This window comes from Channa argus, chromosome 12, assembly GCF_033026475.1.
Source record: "Channa argus isolate prfri chromosome 12, Channa argus male v1.0, whole genome shotgun sequence".
Lineage (NCBI taxonomy): Eukaryota > Metazoa > Chordata > Actinopteri > Anabantiformes > Channidae > Channa > Channa argus.
Window position 1 is genome coordinate 24385220 of NC_090208.1, and position 20034 is coordinate 24405253.

The 20034-nt window shown below is 38.8% G+C and overlaps 2 protein-coding genes across 4 annotated transcripts in view; both read left to right on the plus strand.

Annotated features, from left to right (window-relative positions):
* Positions 1 to 1011: 1011 nt before the first annotated feature.
* Positions 1012 to 15171, plus strand: kiaa0232 (KIAA0232 ortholog). Of its 2 annotated transcripts, XM_067523297.1 has the most exons (8): positions 1012 to 1335; positions 3458 to 4025; positions 4378 to 4518; positions 6148 to 6217; positions 6335 to 6419; positions 6552 to 9918; positions 10093 to 10201; positions 11468 to 15171. In XM_067523297.1, the coding sequence occupies exons 2-8, from the start codon at positions 3789 to 3791 to the stop codon at positions 11482 to 11484; spliced, it is 4026 nt and encodes a 1341-aa protein (XP_067379398.1). In that variant the 5' UTR covers positions 1012 to 1335; positions 3458 to 3788; the 3' UTR covers positions 11485 to 15171. The 2 variants fall into 2 exon arrangements, with proteins under 2 accessions (XP_067379398.1, XP_067379399.1); XM_067523298.1 differs by lacking the exons at positions 1012 to 1335; positions 3458 to 4025; positions 4378 to 4518 and adding an exon at positions 5080 to 5210.
* A 778-nt stretch (positions 15172 to 15949) lies between these two features.
* The window catches only part of tbc1d14 (TBC1 domain family, member 14), a 33288-nt gene continuing 29203 nt past the window's right edge, over positions 15950 to 20034 (plus strand). The window contains exons 1-2 of one of the 2 annotated variants that reach the window (XM_067523547.1): positions 15950 to 16044; positions 16328 to 16522. In XM_067523547.1, coding sequence (XP_067379648.1) covers positions 16474 to 16522 — 49 coding nt within the window. In that variant the 5' untranslated portion in view covers positions 15950 to 16044; positions 16328 to 16473. Of the gene's footprint in view, positions 16523 to 20034 lie in introns of both variants that reach the window. The other variant, XM_067523546.1, reaches the window with a different exon arrangement.

Sequence of the window (20034 nt, forward strand, 5' to 3'; positions counted from 1 at the left end):
CAGCTGATCAATAGACTTTGAGGCAAACAACACTAGAGGTCATAACCCCTGGGGTCAGAGGGCAGATGAAGTGTGCCGCAATATCAACCATTAACAGAGGGGAACTGGTCAGCATACCACTAATCAAGAGGCTTTGAGAAGCGAGAAAAGGTTTGCTGCTTTAACTTTCAAAGTCTTACTGGCCTGCAGCACTGCAAAATGACCAAAAGAACTGTTTGATTCTAAATCAGCTACAATAAAAACAATCAATATCTTGGAAATGACATTTCTGACAGAGGGCAGGTGATCTTATTTGTGCATCTGCCAGAGTAAACGCATTGCTCTAATTACATGGACAATAAAATGAGAGAGAGTAGCTGACGGCTGTTGGACACCAAGATACTGTATGTATAAAACTAATCCAACAGAAATAGCAACTCAAAGAAGAGCTGAAATATAATTTGCTTGCTTGGTTGAAAAAACAATTCAAGAAAATGTCATTGTAAAAGGACGATGATTACTGGTTCTGTTTGTATAAGAATTCAAAAACTCTAATGTATAGAATTTAAAAGAACAATATTGCATGGAAATAGTTTTTTTTTTTAGTTGACTATTTCCATTTGGTTTTTACTTTGTATAATAAAGCATGACATATTTCATGCTTGATATTTCATGACAAATGAAATATCTGTGTGAACCATAATTGACAAAAAAAAACAGATTCACAAAACATACAAATCACATTTTTTAAGCTGAAAAATTGGTGTTTGTGTATACTTTATATTCCTACAATGGCCCCGGAATTGAAATCCAACAAGGAAGATTTCATCACTTGATCAGTGGTTAGTTCAATCTACTAATTGTCATATTTCAGTGGTTGGAGTACAACTGTAGCCTACAAGTACTAGTTGGGCTTCTGATGCAATACTTTAGCGGAAGAATCAAACCTATACGGACAGGACAGCGGTGGTTTGTCTTGTTGCTTAGATACAAACGCGGAGGGTGGCGCATTCAGTAGTGCTTTTCTTAAAGAAACTGGTTTTTGATAGCGGACATTGTGGCTCTACGTATTATGTGTGACGGAGGAGTGACCTTCGCTCTGCCTGAGCCCGAATGTCGTCGGTTTCCTTGACGCTGTTGAAGGAGCACGGGGTATGAAAACAGCGCCATTTCTGTCGGCGTCCATGATACGCGATGCTACTGCAGCGGATTCCAGAGCTCGAGCTCGGAACGGCAGCGGGAGAGATATAGCCGCTCCCCTTTCGCTGTTCCCCTTTACTTCAGCTTACGGCAGGTGAGTAAATCAGCGAACCGGCTGCGACTGCTCTATTCCAACTATGGCGTTTTTTGTTTCAGGTCAGTATTTCATATTTACTTCGTTTACTCTTTCACTGCTTGACGATATGGCGCACATTTTTAAAGGAAAAACGTCTGACTGTGCTTTGGTACCCTACCGGGGCAGCCGCTCCTCCTCCCCCTTGGTCACAACAACAAGCGTACGTGAAAGCTAACGTTAGCTAATGATAAATTCACTTTGAAACGCACTCTTGTTATATTGTTGTGCCTTCTGGTAATTTCGTATGTCGTGTTTCAGACTGAAAGTTCAGACCTGGTCTGGCGGAGTGTTTGTCGCTACTGTTTGCTATGCTAGTTGGTTAACGTTGTTTAATGGGGAACAGCCAGAGCTCTAATGTCACAGTATAGAAGCAGCCTCCCGTCACCTGCTAAACACACACCGAACTATCGTTAGTTTTTAGAAGAACCGGGTGACATCACGTTTAAACAATTAAACGTGTACGTATCATGTCTCGTCGGATCACCCAATAAATAACGCTAACGGGTAATCGTTAAAATACTAATAATGTGGAACCTCGAAGTGGCAGAAGACGAGCAGTGTTTGGTTGCTAACTTGTCCAACTTAGCTCATTAGCTAAAGGTCGGTAGTCCAGCTAACCTTGCCGTTTGACTGCAAAGTGACGATAGTTAACCGACCTAAACGTTAATAAAGCAAGTGAATGCAATGTTAACATTAGCTGACACTTCAGCTGTTGGTAAAGTACTAATTTACAGTATGTTATCACGACAATACGATTAATAATTATCTCAGATATCGTTGCCGACTGTCCTGTTATTGCATTGCAGCAGTTGATAGCCCAGCAATTCAGCGTTAATGTCAGTAAACCAGTCAATATGTAATCGATATTGACACAAAGTTGCAGTACCCCCAATAGTTCGGACGGTTTCTCCCTAGCCAACTCTGCGAGATCTACATAATGTTGTTCCTTTCCACCTCGGACTATTCCGCTTGATATATTTCAGGGTGAAGTTGGTAATGTTATCTGGACAGTGCAGGAGCTAACGTTAGCTGCCGGGGCTTGTATTCATACAAGAAACAGCTGGGTAGTAGACACTGGTCAGCCATATTTGGCATTTATCGATGAAGCTATCCAACGTTTTAGCTGTTTTCTTTTATCGGTTTAACGAACATTATGTTATTCTGAGTAACCGTTCGCACTTCCAAAATGGCATGGGTACATACTGCATAGCTTTATATCTGATAATTTGGACGCTTGTAACGGGTAACTCGTATTACGCCACCGTGGAGTGACGACCGGGGCAGCCAATCAAATCGTTGCAACCTCCATTTGCTCTTCGCGTCCGTTCCCTAATCCACTGCTGCCATACGAAACGCGTGCACTTGACAGAAAGTGTTTCATTCCCCGATTTCACACGATTCTCTTTAACTGCTCGTGTTTGCGTCCTCGTTATATTGTCATGGACACTAATGTCAGATACATATTTGGTTTAATTGCTCACATGTGAAACAAATACTCACTCCTTATGAAGGATCAGCTTTTGTTTTAGGAGGGCCTTCGGGTCATTTGAAAAGACTAAATATGTTTCAGAAAGACGGCCTCACCATGTCTCTCGCCCCTTTTTGCATTACATTGCATTTGTTTAACATTAGAAATAGATTTAAATAATCTGCATGGTTTAGGGGGTGTTAACGTAGTGAGTGCTTTATTTAGAGGTAGATGAACATCAACATGTGTTAAATGCAAAACTGTGTTAATGTGTGGTATTGTGGAACAACAGGCTTACCATTATGTGTCAATAAGGTGACTGTTGTCATTATTTAAAGAGCTCATGTTCTCTTAGGAACCCATTAGCTAGCTGGTACGCGTGGCTCTGAACAAGCTTTAAAAACATCCTTTGGGATAAGGAGGATTTGTAATAACATTTATCCTCCCATTGTGTGAAATTTGAAAAGGTATAAAAGAACATAACATTTTATATCCTAAAAGCAGTAGCGTCATATCTTCACATTTCTATTAAATATTGCTGTTTGGATCTGCTGGTTTGTGTAGTTATGGGGCTTAAATAAGGTTTTTGACTAAAACTCTGTCGGTTGCAATGCTTGCATTTAGCATTAAAGTATTCCTTGGAAACTTACGCATGTTTATTTGCTCTGTTTCAGGTTGTGCCGGTGAAGTAAGACGTAGCCTCAAAATGGACCCCTCCAACTGAGACGCAAACACACAGTGTGTTTTTCTCAGCAGCTGAGATCTGTCAGCAGCATAAGCCATGCCTGACGAGTAAAATTCCTGTTTTGCTAAAAGCAATAAAAAAAAAAAATCCTACATGCATCCCCATGTAGAGCCCCCTCAGTGCCTCTTCCTGGAGTGACTGCCCCTTCTTTTAGACAGGTTCTGTGTCATCTTTTTCTGTACCCTTCTCCGCCAACCACCCTACAGTAACTACTCATCACAATGCTGCTCCACCTGAGAATGGCAAACACCTGAGGTCCCATGCGTCCAGTGAGCACCGATTCAGACGGTCCCGCTCCTCCTGAAAACCTCTCTTGCCCCTACCCCCTTGTGGGCCCCCTGCCTGCATCAGAGATGTCCCTGCTTCAGTCACTGGGTCCAGTACAAAGCTGGCTTGGGCAGGAGCTTGAGAAGTGTGGGATTGATGCCATGATTTACACCCGCTATGTCCTCAGCCTTCTCCTGCATGACAGTTACGACTATGACCTGCAGGACCAGGTGGGCTTCCACAAAGTGAAATAAATCTTTCAGAAATCTTAGATAAATATTGTTTTCCATTGTTTGCATTTTGCCTAGTTCAGTGAGAATGGGAAGGTTGTGTGACAATATAATAGCCTCGTTAGAGGAAGATTTCAATTTGCCAGCAGAAGTTTACAATAGGCCTTTTCTTTCCCCATTATAACACCACTGATTAATTCCTCTTTAGATTTGTCATTTGCTATTGCATACATTTATTTGCTGTTTACTCATGCACACATTTAACATTTTAGTATGTATGCTTTTTTGAGTTTTATCTTTATCTTAACAGTTTGTCTGTTGTCACTGACTTTTCTATCTTTGTATTTAAAAGGAAAATGACATCTTCTTGGGCTGGGAGAAGGGTACTGGCAAGAAATGGGGCAAGACTAAGAAAAAAGGAGGGACGGACCTGAGTCTTGAGGAAATGAAGAAACAAGCTGCTGTGCAGTGCCTCCGTTCTGCATCAGACGAAGTAAGCATTCTTTTGATTGAGTGTTGTAATTCTGTAATTTTTCATAATATTTTTAATGGATAGTCAAAATATGTTTAATTGTTCTGAAATGTAAATTAAATGTCAGGAATTTGTTAATGTAGTTTCCCCTGTTGCTTGTTAAGGTACAGTCATTCAGATATTGACTGCATGATTCATGTGGAATAGTCAGTGAAAAAGCTGTGTCTGTGTGAGAGGCTAAAGCACTGAATATGGGAAGATGTTTATTGTAAATGCATTGTCACACTATTTGGTTGGGTGGTTTCCTGTTAATTAGTTTTCATTCACTAGCTATCTTTACTTCTTCTAAATGAACTAAGAACAGTCATTCACATGTAAGCATAAGGTTTGTATGCTGGGCTTCTTTCATGGAAAAAGCTAAGAACATTTTCTCATGTTTTACTCTGTAGTAAGGGAGGTGTGCTTTAGTTAAGAATGACGCAGGGCTTGGAGGGAGGGTAGGGGGAAGGGTCTGCAAGGTAAGAGGAGGAGTGTTAAAGCTACTCCCTAGGGACTGGACTCTGCGGTCTATTTTTTAACCAGCACACGCTGCACGGGATTGCAGCAGTGAGCAGCAGAGTTGGTCGGCTGTCAGCTGACCGACATTAGCACAATGATGCAAGAGGAAATTCAGAGCAGGAGAAATCTCTGGTTGCTTTACATGAGGTGGCATGGTAAGGAATGATATTTTATGGAAGAGTGAACATAAAGTGAGTTAGCTAATGAGCATAGCAAAACTAGTACTGAGGAGCAGTAATGTTGGGATTTATATGAGGCTATTTGTTTCAACAGTGCCTATTTATGTCAAACCATTATTGTTTGTTTCTCATGTGCCACATTGCTCAATGTGAGAAGACTGTAAGCATATTGCTGTATCTAGCAAATGTTGAGTACATGGTATGGAAATCGCTTGTACTGTTGTCTGGCCTTTTTTTATTATTATTACTTTAAAAGCGTTTTTGTACCATAGCTAAATATAGTGTATTCTTGGTCAACTCTGCCTAAGCTGTCACAAGTCAGCTGGTTTGACTTGTGTCAACCCTGTGCCTTTACAGTCTTTTTAGTAACAATGCTATTGAGAGTAGTTTTTTAGGATCTCTAATGATGCTGAAAAATCCAGCAGGCCTACATAAAATTTTAAAGTTTTCTTTTGAATTGAGGTTTTATATGTTTTCGAGATACAAATTGTAGAGCACAGTTTCTACCTCTGGTACTTGGCCTTTTCCCTACACAATGATGTTAAGTCAGGTGATCCCTTCTCACCACAGTGTAGTAATATTAATATTTTTACTCTTGGTAATTCTTAATTGATAATGCCGTTGTCCATAGTTGTTTTTTTTTGTTTTGTTTTTTTTTTTAATTTCTACTTCTGAATGAAATGGACGTTTGTTGTGTTGAAATGAATGTTTTTGTAAATTGAAATGTGCTATTCCTAACTTGTTTAAGATCAGTGTTTTTTCACATTCACAACTCTATTTAAGAACTTGAATGATGTGAACTACTGGCTTTTTACAGTATTTGTTTATAGTAATAGATTTTTTAATTGGCTACAAATGTGACGAAAACTGACTTTTTTTTGTCATTTTTTTGTTTCGTTTTTCCTCTTTGCAGAACTCTGAAATTGAGAGCCTGGTTGAAGAGCTTTGCTCTAAACTTAAGGACATCCAAAACAAGCAGAAAGGTTTGTTGCTTCTGTTGTCATATTTAGAACTTTTTGATTCTAAATGGATCAAGTTTTTCTAATATAATGTCTGCAACAATGTGTAATTGTTTTTTGTTGTGTTGTTTTTTTAAACAGAGGAAAAACAGATTCAAAAGAAATCTGATGGCTCTCACTCTCCAGAGCGAGCAGAGTCCCCCTCTTCAAAGGATCAGGTGGAAATGTAAGCAAAATGATAGATGCATGCTATATCTTTGAATTTTAGATATTTCCAAAAACTTTGTGGAGAAGACAGCGACATTTGTTTATTTGAACTAACTGCATTTAAAAAATATTTTCTTCTCTTTTACTGCAGGTATTATGAAGCCTTTCCTCCTTTGTCAGAAAAATCTGTTTGTCTCCAAGAGATCATGACGGTGTGGAACAAAGCTAAGGCCTGCACATATTCAAGTTCTTCATCCTCTGCAGCCCCACAGACCAGCACAGACACCTCTTCCCCAAAAGACTGCAACAGCGAAGGTGAAGCTGCAAAGGAGCGAAACCTTGAGGCATGTGGTACCAACGCTAGTGTGACCAACGAGAGAGGCCAGCAACGACGGAGCAAGAAGGAGAAAGAAAACAGATACTATGGTGGAACAACAGCTGAGGATAAATCTACCATCCACTCCAAGAGGCAGATGAGGCACAGATCCGAGGGCAAATACAGGCCCAGATCCTGGTCTTCTGGATCAAGTGAAGCAGGCTCAAGCTCAAGTGGGAACCAATGTGATTCTAAGTCATCTAGAAGCAAGGCAGTTAGAATAAGGCACAAGTCGAGGGAGGCTGCAAAAACTAGGAGACCACGCAACAGCGGTCAGGTGAAGCTGCAGGTGAAGTTAATTGACAAAGAGGAGCGAAGAAACGCAGGAGGAAGCAGTAGCAGCACGACTGGGGGTGCTGCCAAACAACCGCAGCTTTACAAAAAGGGGAAGAGGCCGCTTAAAGAGATTCGTAAAGATCCAGGCTGGGTCGAAGCAAAAGATTCGGGAGTTGAGGCCAGAAACAAAAAGGAATACATGGAGGAGCCACTTTGGTACACTGAGCCCATCACAGAGTATTTTGTACCCTTCAGCAGCAGACAAAGCAAGCTGGAAACAAAATATAGAAGCAAGCTAGATTCTCCTGATGGCTTTACCTCATCAGCCGACATTGATAGGCTGCCAGAGAAAATTCAGGGAATCTGCATTGCTAATGAGAGCTACCAGAGAGCATACCTAGCAGCAGGGTCCTTTGTGGATGGGCACTTTGTGGAAGGGCCGTTCGAAGCAGAGGAAAAAGCTGAACTCACTGGGACCTCAAGCTGCCCTCAGCCAGAGGATAGTAGAGATTTAGATGACAAGCATCTTTCTGAATTCACTCACTTCTATGAAGTTGATATTTATCAATCCATATTGGATACTAGTGCCTCAGAGTCGATACAAGAGAGTCGAATCTTAAGCATGATTCGACAAAAAAGCAAAGAGCAAAGAGAAGTTGAGGCAGAATGTTGTTTAGTGTTAGATGGCCTTGAGCAGCAAGGGGAAAGTGCAATACGGGCAGACTCGCAGGAAGTTTCAGGATCTGTTGGATTCTTAATGGAAGATCTAGCTCAAGTGTGGGGATGTTATTCACCATCTACTTCAGAAGATATAGATGGAGAAAGTTTTGTAGGAGACTCCCCCATTGGGCTCTCCCCCCTTCTTGATAGTGTTTCGTTCACACTGAGCAAACTATCTGGAAATCTGGGGGAGACACCAGTTCCTGAAGCCACCAGTGAACCATCTGGTTTGAACTCATCCTGCTTCTCTCTTTTTGAGCTGCAGTATGACAGCCCCACTTTTCCCTTTCCTTGCGACTCACTCACCGTTGGTCACGAAAACAACACAGATTCTAGTAGCTGTCTTGAACCACATTCTAATAAACAGTCTCGTTTGCTAATATGGACCAAAAATAGTGCCTTTGACGAAACGGAACACTGTTCTAACCTTTCAACGCGAACTTGCAGTCCGTGGTCACATTCAGAAGAGACTCGTTCAGACAATGAGCAGGGAAATGCTCCGACAGAAGATACTGCTCCAAACGTCAACAAAGAGATTGATTGTATTATCCCTCCTCTCTCTGGTACATATTTAGAGGATGAAATCTTGGATTTTTTGCAAGACGATTCTGGCCATAAAAGTGAGGTGGTCAATGCTAGCAACGCATCAAAACAGACCTTCACCAAAAAATCAAAATTGGAATCAATTTGTGGTATAGCATTAGAGGAGGATGAGGGTAAACCGTACAGCACTGGCATGTTTTCGGAAAACACAAACCAACAGAGTGGTGATTACAGCTCAGGGATAATAAAGGACATTTGGACTGCAATTGGAAATGGCAAATCTGTAACAAGACAAGAAGCAGAAAAAACAAGTGAGGGGCTTTTCTCAGATGAGACAAGCAGTTACTGTTGCAGCTGTCTGGAGGTGCAGGCAAAAGGAGTTCCACTTCAGGGAACTCAGGAAAAAGCAGTCCAGCGATCGGAGTATCACCTTTGGGAAAGCAAGAAAGAAGAACAGGACTTAGCCAAAAACAAACTCTCCAAGGTAGATGGTGCTGGGGATTACATGACTCCGTCCAAACCCTGGGACTTGAACTCTGATAAGGAGAGTACATCATTCATCCTAGGAGGGGTGTATGGAGAGTTGAAGACACTAAGTGGTGATAAAAGTTGGGCTGTTGTGCCACCAGGTGACACCCAAGATAGCCTGCTACAGTGTGCTGCAGCAGCTGCATCTGCTTCCAGCTCAGACATGCTTGCCATTACTGGCACAGATGTATTCATGAACACAAGCAGCTGCTTTGCCCCTGGGCACAGGCCCCTGTGGAGACCTCTTGTGTCATTTGGGCAGAGTGAACAGGCCATTAAAGGAGGTGGTGATGGATGGAATAAGGGATTTTCTTTCATCTTCCATGAAGATTTGCTTGGCTCTTACGGAGGCTTGCGTAGTGAGGGGCAAGGTTTAGAATACCCGTTCACATCTTTCAGCCTAAACAATCCCTTCTCTCAAGTCCTCCATGTTGAGTGTTCTTTTGAGCCTGAGGACATGGCTTCGTTTAGTCCAGGTTTCAAGCCGAAATCGATTCTTTGCTCAGACTCTGAGAATGAAGCTTTCCACCCACGAATTTATGGCATCAACCGGACACAGTATAGGGCCATTCGCATTTCCCCAAGAACTCATTTCCGACCAATTTCAGGCTCAGAGTTGTCTCCTGGTGGTGTAAGTGATTCTGAGGCTGAGACTGACAAAGAGGAGATGAGTTTTCCCGTCCCGGCACCAGCGGATGTCTTTGATGATCTTCAGGCAGACCTCAAACCTCTGGAGGAGGATGCAGAATGTGAGGGCCCTTATTATGGCAAGTCAGAACTGGAATCTGGTAAATTTTTACCCAGATTAAAGAAGTCTGGCATGGAGAAGAGTGCCCAGACGTCTTTGGATTCACAGGAGGGCTCCACCACCCTCCTGCCAATTGCTGAGCAAGAGATTTGCTTAGACTGCAAAACGGCAGCAGCTTCATCAACTGCAGGTGGACAGACAGACGTCTCCGTTGGCAAGATTCAAAAAGAGGAATCTTTGGGAGAAAAACAGTCCTGCTTATGTGCACCAGCAGGTCAGATCTCTAAATATGGGATTGCTTATGACTTTGTTGGAGATGTGCCAGAGGTGAGGTTTCTTTTTTCTTTTTTGTTTACATTATCAGTACTTTGTGATCTGAATGAATTCCAACCTATGTGTGCACATTTTTATAATCTGTTTTCAGTTCTTAAATGGGCTCCACCTGTGATTTCTTAGATGGTTACTGAAACATACTAACCACTTCTCATTTGTTTTGTTTAGTTCCCTTTGTTAAATATAAGTGGACAGGGAGGAACTGGCAACCAGCAAGATGAGTGCTGGTGGCAGAACACACTTTGTTCCCCTCTTTTCCCTGGATCTCAGTGTACAGGTAAACGCATTTTCTAAATGTGTTCTATTTTGTTTCACAACACATAAAACCATTGACCATTTACGTTATACCATTTAGCAATATGCCTGTTTTTAAAATCCGAGTCAAAGCCACATAGCAATAAAATGGAATTGTTTTAGAATGACTACAAAGCAACACAATATATGTTGAACCCGCCTGGCACTGTTAAAATTATCATATGTGAGGCTCTTAAATTGTTAGCATACTATAGACTAAAGATGTTTGAACCATTGTAATGAAGCAAAGGAGAAAATTACCCTCTGTTGGACCCAGAACAAGGCCAGCGTTGATTGTTGTCAGCATAAACGATGTATCCCTGATTGTGATTATAGTATTATATTTAAAGTACAGTGCAAATGTTTGTACCTCTTTATTTTGACATAGCAAAAAGACTAAAATATTTTAAGATATTTAAAGCACAATTAGCTATTACCAATGTTTCTTTATCAGAAATTAAAGTGAATTTTTAATTTTATCAATGGGAATGCAAACATTTTATTATTTTACTATAACTTTTTTAAAATATATACCCCATGACCATTTTTGTAACTTCTGATAATGAAAGGAAGTTTGTACTAGGTGAATGCAACATTGTAAGGTTAAGGTTTAAGGTAACGTCACCTTACATTGAATCTGCATGTAGAGGGGATACAAACTTAACCCAAACCTAGTTCAATAACGATGTTATTGCTGCTATGCTAGTACAATCATTCTTTCATCATCAAAAGTAACAAAAATGGTCAAGGTGTGTATGCAAAAGATTGCATCCCTCTTCATGAATTATTTAAAAATTACTTTTCATTCAAAAAATACATTGGTTATATTTAGTTTTATAACAATATGTTGAGGAGAAAAAGTTTTTACTCCCTTTTTTTTTTTTTTTTTTGTTGCCATTTCAAAATAAGGGAATAACTTTTGCAAAACTCTAAATACATTACCACCATGTCAGATTAAATTTCTCTACTAGGAGTTCTATTGAACCTTATTTTTTGGTTCAAATCAGCAATAAAATCTTAAATCTATATACATGTATACTAAGTTAAACTTCCTACTAAGTGAATTCGCGCTCTATGCTTACAGTATCTGCCAAAACCCAGCTAGCCACACTATTGACTATAAGAAGTTCGGTGTAAATACTGTTGAAAAAGGGGAAAAAAAAAAACAAGCAATAAAAGAGAACATTCATGTGTACCATGGATACTTTCATATGCTTATTAACTTATTGGCGTGACTTCCTTTTTCCAGGGAGCAGCAACATTTGAATACTTCAGTTTTGCAGAGGACACCTGTCGTTGAGAGGAAACGTACCTCTCCTTTTGTGACTGGACCTCTACCAGCAAAGATTCAGGGTTATTTCAGAGCTGGAAAACCTACTGTTGGGTAATCTTCTGAGACAGCCCTTCCAAACCCCCTAAACATAACCCTGCTGGTTTTCATTTACTAACTTTAATCCTTGTGTAATCAACAATCAGATCAACAAAAGTGAGTGAAAAATAGGAAAACTCAAAATATGTTCTGTATTTGAGTGATGCCATGTGCGGACATGCATTTTCGCCATTTTAGAATTTGTTTCAGTTGATCCTTCTGTACACTGGTCATCATTCAAGTCTCACAGTTAGGTAGTAGGGACAATCCTTTGTTCTATCCTTGTCAATTTTGTTCCCACTATTTTGCTTTTGAAATAAGATACTGGTAGTTGGTGGTGTCTGAATGGTTGTGCATGTATGTTTGTTCAGCCAGTCTCACTCCTCTTTTTGTAGTTAAACCTAATGTTGTGTGAAACAACTGCTATTGCATCCTCTACTTTCTATCTTGTGTTCAAAAAGGGATGTAGAGATTTTTTTGAGTTGTTTAAGAATTTGAGTTAATTTAGTTTGTTTGAATGACTTTCTGAATGTGAAGTAGAGAATGTTTGCAGTTTTCTTCTGAATATTCGTTAATTCCCCATGTGTGAAAAGTCATCATAAATGAGGTTTTTTTTTGTTGTTTTGTTTTTTTTAATGGTGATAGTCTTTCAAAAGTTAATAGTAGACTTGGTATGGTTTGTTAGGCTGAAATTAAAAAAAAAAAGTAATTTAAAAATAAAAAACAGGGAGTCAAAAGACATTTTGTTTGCAGAAATACTAAAAAATCTACTTGAAATGCAATGATGTAAAAGGGTTAGGAAATTAGGTGGGGTGGATTTATTCAAAGATGATAATCCTGTGCACAGCTGTGTGCTGACCAATCTAAGATGCGAAACTGGAGCAGAAAAATACAAAAATATTTAATAGCAAAAATGTGCTCAACAGACTTTTGGATATTTAATTTATTAGTAATTGTACATGCAGTGTGTTTCGGATAACAGCTTCTTCAGGCTCGCTCAGAGATATGCAACAGGTGTTTGACTAACATATCCCTTTTAATATATTATCTAATAATCTCTTACAAGTTACACTGATTAAAAATTCAAAAAAATAATAAATACAAATAATATATCAAATCTACAAGCACATTTTTCCAATTGTAGATTTTTGCTTGTAAATGTGTTTTGTTAAAATTTATATTATTCAATTGATGTAAGATGATTGTATAATGTATTAAGTGATATGTCAAGCATGTGATTTGCAATTGACTGAGTTCTTGTGACTTATAGGAAGCTTGTACCTCACACCTTTTACATATCAATAATGAGCGTGCATAATAAATTGTTAGAATTATGGATAATGAGCTGTTTTATGAAATGCGTTGGCTGCAGACTGGTTCATGCAGGTTAATAAACCAAAAATCTAAAAGTCTGTTGCGTGCAGCTATTGGAGGAAAAAAATTGTTTTGGGGTGAAGACCCATCATGAAAAGACATGACTACAGCCATTTCTGCAGACACCTGTGTTTCAACTGAATGAAACTTTGTTTTGTAATTTCTATGGTCCAGACTATTGGTGCTATAAATATGTTCAAAAATCTCTGCAGTTTCACAACATGGCTGTAATATTTAGATGACACGGCCTGGTTTTGTTTGTAGTCCAAGACAGTCAGTCACAAATATGTTTTTGTGAAAAATTTACAAAAGAAGGAAATGGTTTTTCCTGATCACGATTCTTGCTTAATGTGGCATGGTTTTTCTTTTAAGGTGACCTTTTATTTGCCAGGTCTGTAACAGCTGAATTAGAAATGCTTGCAGATATTTAAATCTCTCACTTTAAACACATTATTTCATTGTCCCTAAGCAGAATAGACAGAAGTCAGCACCAAATGATCTTCAACTGTCATTGTGCAACTAAACAAATCTATAACAAGTGAAAGGGTGATTGTCAAACCAAAAATGTCACAATTACACTAAGGTACAAATGTGTTTTCCATATAAGATGTGTGTGTGTGTGTGTGGTTTTTTCTTTTTTTTTGTTTTGTTTTATTGTTTACAATATATCTTGTTGAAATTGAGCATTGTCTGACTGTGTGTATGTCAGCATAGAAGTTTGTGAAGGCACTGGTTCAGAGTGAGTGAACTATATCTCAGAGAAATGCAAATGCACATAAAGACATACATTCACAAAAATACAAATGCATTAGTGCTCTATAAATTTCAAACACCCTGAACAAATTAGCTGTAAAACCCGTAGATTTGTTTTACTGCCCCTTTTGCATTTCGATATATCTGCTGCTTTTTTTTCTGATTGGATTTAAGTTTCTTTCAGAAAAGTAGCAGGGACTTGTTATTGTTACATCATGATATGAAACTAAAGCACATATAACTAAAATTATCCCTCTGTTATTGGGTAACTAAAAATGTCAGCAGTGTGAGCAGATTTCCTACATAATGCACTGTCGCAGGTGAAAGTGTCTAGTGTGGGCATGGCTTTGGAAATGGCTCTCATTTGAAAATGCAACAATTGTTAAAGCTCATAGTTTGTTCAACCCAGCGTCGCTTAAATTAAAGGACCCCCAAGTAGCTGACTGAAAGGTACTCAACATCAGGGTCGTGTCACCTTTATTTGACACTCAGGAATTTTTTAATATACATTTATTGCATAATCTACACTCAGACCTGTGACAGTGCATTGATGCGTTTGTGTAAAATTATTCTTTGATTGTAGAGCAGAAATTGACGGGTTTGTTCCAAGCAACCACAGAAAAGACTGTCATTAGTTTAGAGCTATAGTTTTAGAGAAAAGAAACAAAAAAACCTAAGCCATTGTAAATTGCATAAGCAATGCGGAGGGGAATTTAAAAACCCTGAGTCCTATGCAATACCTTGGCGCATGTAAACATTCAAGAGTAAATGGAGAAAAGTCATTCAGTTAATTTAGCATGTTTTATGTTTGAGAGATGGACATCTAAGAAAAAAAATGCAATGTCTCTTAAAAACGCAGCATGCAAGCATCACACTCCATATTTTCATGTTGGAATAAACAATGTGTTTGTTCAGAGAAATCAAGTGAGATTAAAGTAATTGAGAGAGCGTGTGTGTGTGTCTGTGTCCGTCTGTCTCTGTGTGTGTGTGTGTGTGTGTTTGTAAAAAAATAAATAAAGAGAGCTAGACTCAGTGAATCTGCAAAGCTAGGTCACAAAAAGCACTTACATGAGAGTTGAAAGGAATGCATCACATCTTTCTCCATTTAATTCTTCCATTTTCATAGGCCTTGTTTTTTAAAAACAATAAAAAAGGAAACCTGTATGACGAAAATACATTCAGTGAGGTATATGCATTTGAACAACACTGAAAGTGTGGCTGAGTTTCAATTGCACTGTTGTCTGAAGAACATATCCAGCACTGAAAACTTGAGTTTTCGTCATCTTTTCATTCCCACCCAGATGAGACTCTCTTTACCCTCCCTCCCTTTCCTTTGTTCCTAAATCCCATCTGTCCTGACTAGCTGTGTATTCTAATTTCATGTACACCCTGGGTAAATTATTTTGTTTCATTGTGGATTTTCTTAACATCTAATAAAGAAAATAAACCAAACATAAGCTTGTGATCATCCCTGTCTTCTTTGCTTTGTACCTGTATTGCCTTTTTCCCTAAGCGGTAACAATCTCCATAATCTCATGGTGACACTAGAGGGCAGGGTAAGGATGCTGAAGAAGGAACAACCAAATCTTCCATAATTCATCATTCATAGCAGGCTTTATCTTTTACACATTTTCTTAGCAATATTTTAATGTAAACTTGAAACATTTTAAGAAATCTCTTATAGGTTTTAATGACAACCCCTTGGATTTACTGAGGTATATTAGAAATATTTACTGTAATCATCTAGGCCATATTTTAGATATTAGTAATGTTCTTTTAACAATTTAATTATTAGCTATGATGTTACAATAATTGACAACACTTCCCTTGGAGTCGTTATACATTATTTTTTAAATGTTTTTGAAAGGAATTCTAAAGTGAAACCCCTTACACTCAAATACACCTGACATTTTAACTGAATTAAGTCAAATATTATGTGCTTAATTTTGGTTTGGTTTCACTCTTTATACACTCCGCCTTCAAGATTTTTCTATATTCATAGTTTCTTGTTGACCCTCAACTTTGTTTTAGTGAATAATTGAACTTATAAAGTTAAAATGCTTTGATGAGTTGGAAAACGTCTGCAAATCGTATTTTGCAACGTCATAACGTATCAAAATTCTTGAGCGACATTTGTAGTTTTTGGTATGAAAAGTAAAATTCTCAAGTTTGACATTTTTAGTCTAATATGTACTCTGGTTGTCGAGGTCGATTAATAACGTCTTCAGGTCCAGACAGGTGAATCCATCGACGGTGAGCTTTCTTGAATCGATTACATCGCACTCTCGATACAAGTTTGTTTTAAAATGGCGGCGGAAGCGTCGAGACAGGTATGAAACGTTAACGACTCCGGATGAACTTGTGAAATGTGTTCATGCAATTCGCAAAACATCGGGGAACAGCTTGTCGTCTCGTTACGACGCCTCGAGAGTAACAAAAATGTTTCTCGCAGTCTAATTTAATTTGATTCCAGTTGAGGAAGCGCTGGTAAAGTGAGTGACTTGGCGTCAGCAGCAAGTGCACTTGGCGAGCAACTCCGGCTCTACGTGCTGCTTGTATTTACGGTACCTGCCGTCTTTCTTCTTTGAAATCAATATATGCTCGTCCCGACAGATAACCTGGTGCTGTCCGGGAACACGAAACTGCCTTCAAGAGTTGTCGATGATGGCAGTGCATCAGTAGCTAGTTACAGCATCACCATGCAGCAGCGCTCCGGCTGGTGGATACGTGCCACCCACCTGTAGCATCAACCGGGGAACATGGCGAACACGACCCACGGCAGCCAGGACCGGAGAGGCAGTCGCTGTGGTAGGTCACTGTGATGTGCTGTCTCAGGTCTCATCCGACATAATCCGGGGCAAACATAAATGTAATGCTGGTAGTAAATGAAGGTGGTGTTTCCCCTAACGTTAGTTTAGCCAAACTACTTAAAAAAAAAAAAAATACGAACTTAAAAATGACACTGACACTTTCGAATGGTTTATATTCGGTCTTAAACTCGGCAAGCATTAATTTCACTTAATTTTAAACCACTTCCCTCAACATTTTATGAATTGTGCTGAAGCCAATTAAATTAAATTTCATTCAACTTTATTTATATAGCGCCAATTCACAACAAAGTCATCTTAAGGTCCTTTACAGAATAAAGTCAAGATTAGAAAGATCTATAGAGAGAACCCAATAAATCCCCCTTGAACAAGCCATAGGCAACAGTGGAGAGGAAAAACTCCCTTTTAATGGAAGAAACCTCCAGCAGAACCAGGCTTAGGGTGGGCGGCCAAATGCCTTGACCGGTAGCGGTGAGTGGAAAGTGAAGAAAGAAAAGAAAAGGGCAACAAAACAACAAAAAAACAAAAAAACATCGGGCAGGTTGGTAGGACCAGCAGCTGCACGCTGGAAAACACACAGCTCCAAAGCTGGAGACACCTGCAGAAAGGGACAGAGAGAGGGAGACAGAGAAGGAGACAACTACAGGAGAGAGACTGATAATCAGTCACCAGCCAATGTTTGATTGTCTGCAGGACATTTTACAATGTAGCAGACATTTACAACACTAAGTGTTCTTTGCTTACATAAACCTTGACTTAAGTACACTCGTTTATTGACATCTTGCAGAGTGTTTAAACAGTCCTCAATTTTTACATTTGTTAAATGAAATTAAATGTGCTTCACAAATTGCTGTCAAGCATCCCCAAAATGCATGTATATTACACACAAATATTAGAGTACAAAGTGCTTCTGCAAAGTTATTGTTGTGCAGTGACCTTAACAACTTCGTTATATGAAAACAATGTAAGCACTTTCCAGCGTTTCAGAATTTGTGATGTTGTCCAACCTGAGATGACAATGTTGCATTTCCTTATCTTGCCTATTAGTAACGACATCACGACTCACACAAGATTCACCTTTTGTGGTGAAGTGGGTGGTTCAGTCAAGAAGACAATAACGCTAATCTTGTACATGCATGTCTGTGTTGGTGTGGCCTACACAAAATAGGATTTAATTTTTCCACCAGTGGAGCTGCATTTCTAAATTAACGTGGCTGCTTTACAGCACCATCCAGTCTGACATGTACTGATGAAAGTGGGGTGTGTGTTATTTCCACAGAGGCACAGGAACAACATGCTGCTGCGGTTTTGTACAAAGTCAAAAGTGCTCACATGACAACATGCAGGTCAGGGTTTAGAGCTTTGGTAAGAGTCTGGCTTTGTGTCAACCATTTGGGAGGGGGGAGGCCTTGTGTTACGCTTTTAAATCTCAGTGTGTTTATTTTACTGGAAGTTTTGCCATTTCACCCCACCCTGTTGCTGATTTTGAGATACATTTTCTAGGATAAGTCAAGGGAGTCTGGTAGATATAAAAACCCTAAGCTCCCCTTGTACAAGGACTAAAAATTATCTAGTTCTTATGTTTTATTGTTGTTTTTTGGAAACTACATCAACCCATGGATCAAAAATGTTATTGTAGTCTTTACTGAGAGCCTTTATAGAGGACATATCAGTTTCTGTTGGACAAACACCTGCACAACTACAAGAACTGTAATGTCTATGTGCTGTTAACGAGACGAAGGTACAAAGATTTATTAAGATAACTTTTTTTATTCTTTTAAATTACTCGTGTATTACTTGTCCAGTAACACTACAAATGCTGAAATCAACACTAAATAGTCTCTACGTGTATTTGATTTGTTGTCAGCCAGCAGCCTAGATTAACCTGTTAGTTATTACATGGATTACATGTTTTGTTTTTTTGCTTATTCCAAAAGCGCTGATTATTATAAATTTTTTTCCAAACTAATGTGTGCCGCTGTGTAATGGCTGCTGTGCTGTAAGGAAAAGCCAATTAATACCATGTGGGAAAATGTTTGTTAAAAATACAGGGATTTTTTTTTTTTTTTTTTTTAGACAACAATGGAAACATGACGCAAACAAACAATCTAATACAGGTAGTTGGTCGACAACTAACCAAATGTACTGCAAGAAGAGAAGATTCAGTGTTTGTTTTATTGTGAGACTATACAGTTAATTCAGTAAATGGCTGCAGTCCATCCTTTAAAGTAACAGAAAAGCATTTTAAGTGTTTCTTTCCCCACAAAAGCCAGCAGCTGTATTGATGCACCCTGAGAGCTCATACACCTCATTTCAGCCTAGCTCCTGTTAACACATGCTGTCGCCCTGCTGGGGCCCTGCTCACATCACATTAGAGAATCCAGTTACAACCTGGTTACTTTGGGATCAGCTTTCACCTATCATGGCTTCCATACCCATTAATCTAATCAATTAGAAGAAACCTTTTGTTGTGTTGTATTTAGAGATGCTATTGTCAGTTTTTACTTGTTTGTAATGGCTGAGGTAATCTTTGAAATGTCAGTGTGGAAGATTTCTTCACTTCCCTTGACTGTGCATCAGCCCATGACTTGTTTTGTGGTGGTTTGATTATTTATTAGATATTTGTTTATGCACAATATACACAAACAGTTCATGTAACTCAGAGGAGCCGTTAACATTACTTAAGTTAGGTTTCATCTTTGTGCATTTCCTTTTTTTGTGCATTCGCTGTCATCAGCCAATTAAGTAATTACCTAAATAATCACAATTCATTGCCCCTCTTACTTAGCACAAATGGGAACTACTCTGTGTTCAGATTAATTTTTTGTTAGATTAACAGATATATGAATACAAAATTAAACAAGGGACAAAACCTCACATTTACACAAGATGGTACCAGTGTGTGACTTTTATCAACTGGTCTTTAGTCCACATTGTTTGAGAATAATTCAGTGATCAATAATTAAGTGTGTATACAGCAGATTTTAAATGTTTCCATAGGCATACACTTTAGTCATTCAAATACAGTAAAAAATTAAACCCAAATTGGAGTAAAAAAAAAAAAAAGTTACTTTATACATTGAGAACTCTCACCAAAATGCAATATGTTATTACATCTCCATCCCCATTAAAATGTCTGCAATGCCAGCTTGGGTTTAAAACAGTTTCATTGATTTCTTGCTGTAACATTTTTTTTATTTTTTTTTTATTTTTTTTTTTTTATAATCACTGTCAACCGTGAAACTAATGGCAGGAATGTTTATCTGCCGTCCTCGTGCCAAAAACACCAGTCGAGTGAAGCAGATTTGCGACATTTCACTCAACAGAAACACTTGACTTACACACACACATTTCATAGCACCTCTATTCACACCTGCCTCTCATAAAATGTGAGTAAAAATTAAAATGAGCAAAAAAATACAATTTTATTCAATTAAAGGTCCCCTCAGTTTTCTCTGCAACATGGGTGAAGCAGAAGGGTTGATCTCCTTT

Bases quoted from the DNA above. Each gene is read 5' to 3' on its own strand.
- kiaa0232 (XM_067523297.1), top strand. From the start codon at position 3,789: ATGCGTCCAGTGAGCACCGATTCAGACGGTCCCGCTCCTCCTGAAAAC. The intron at 4,519-6,147 runs GTAAGCATTCTT...TCCTCTTTGCAG, and splicing joins TCCGTTCTGCATCAGACGAA to AACTCTGAAATTGAGAGCCT. The intron at 9,919-10,092 runs GTGAGGTTTCTT...TGTTTTGTTTAG, and splicing joins TTGTTGGAGATGTGCCAGAG to TTCCCTTTGTTAAATATAAG.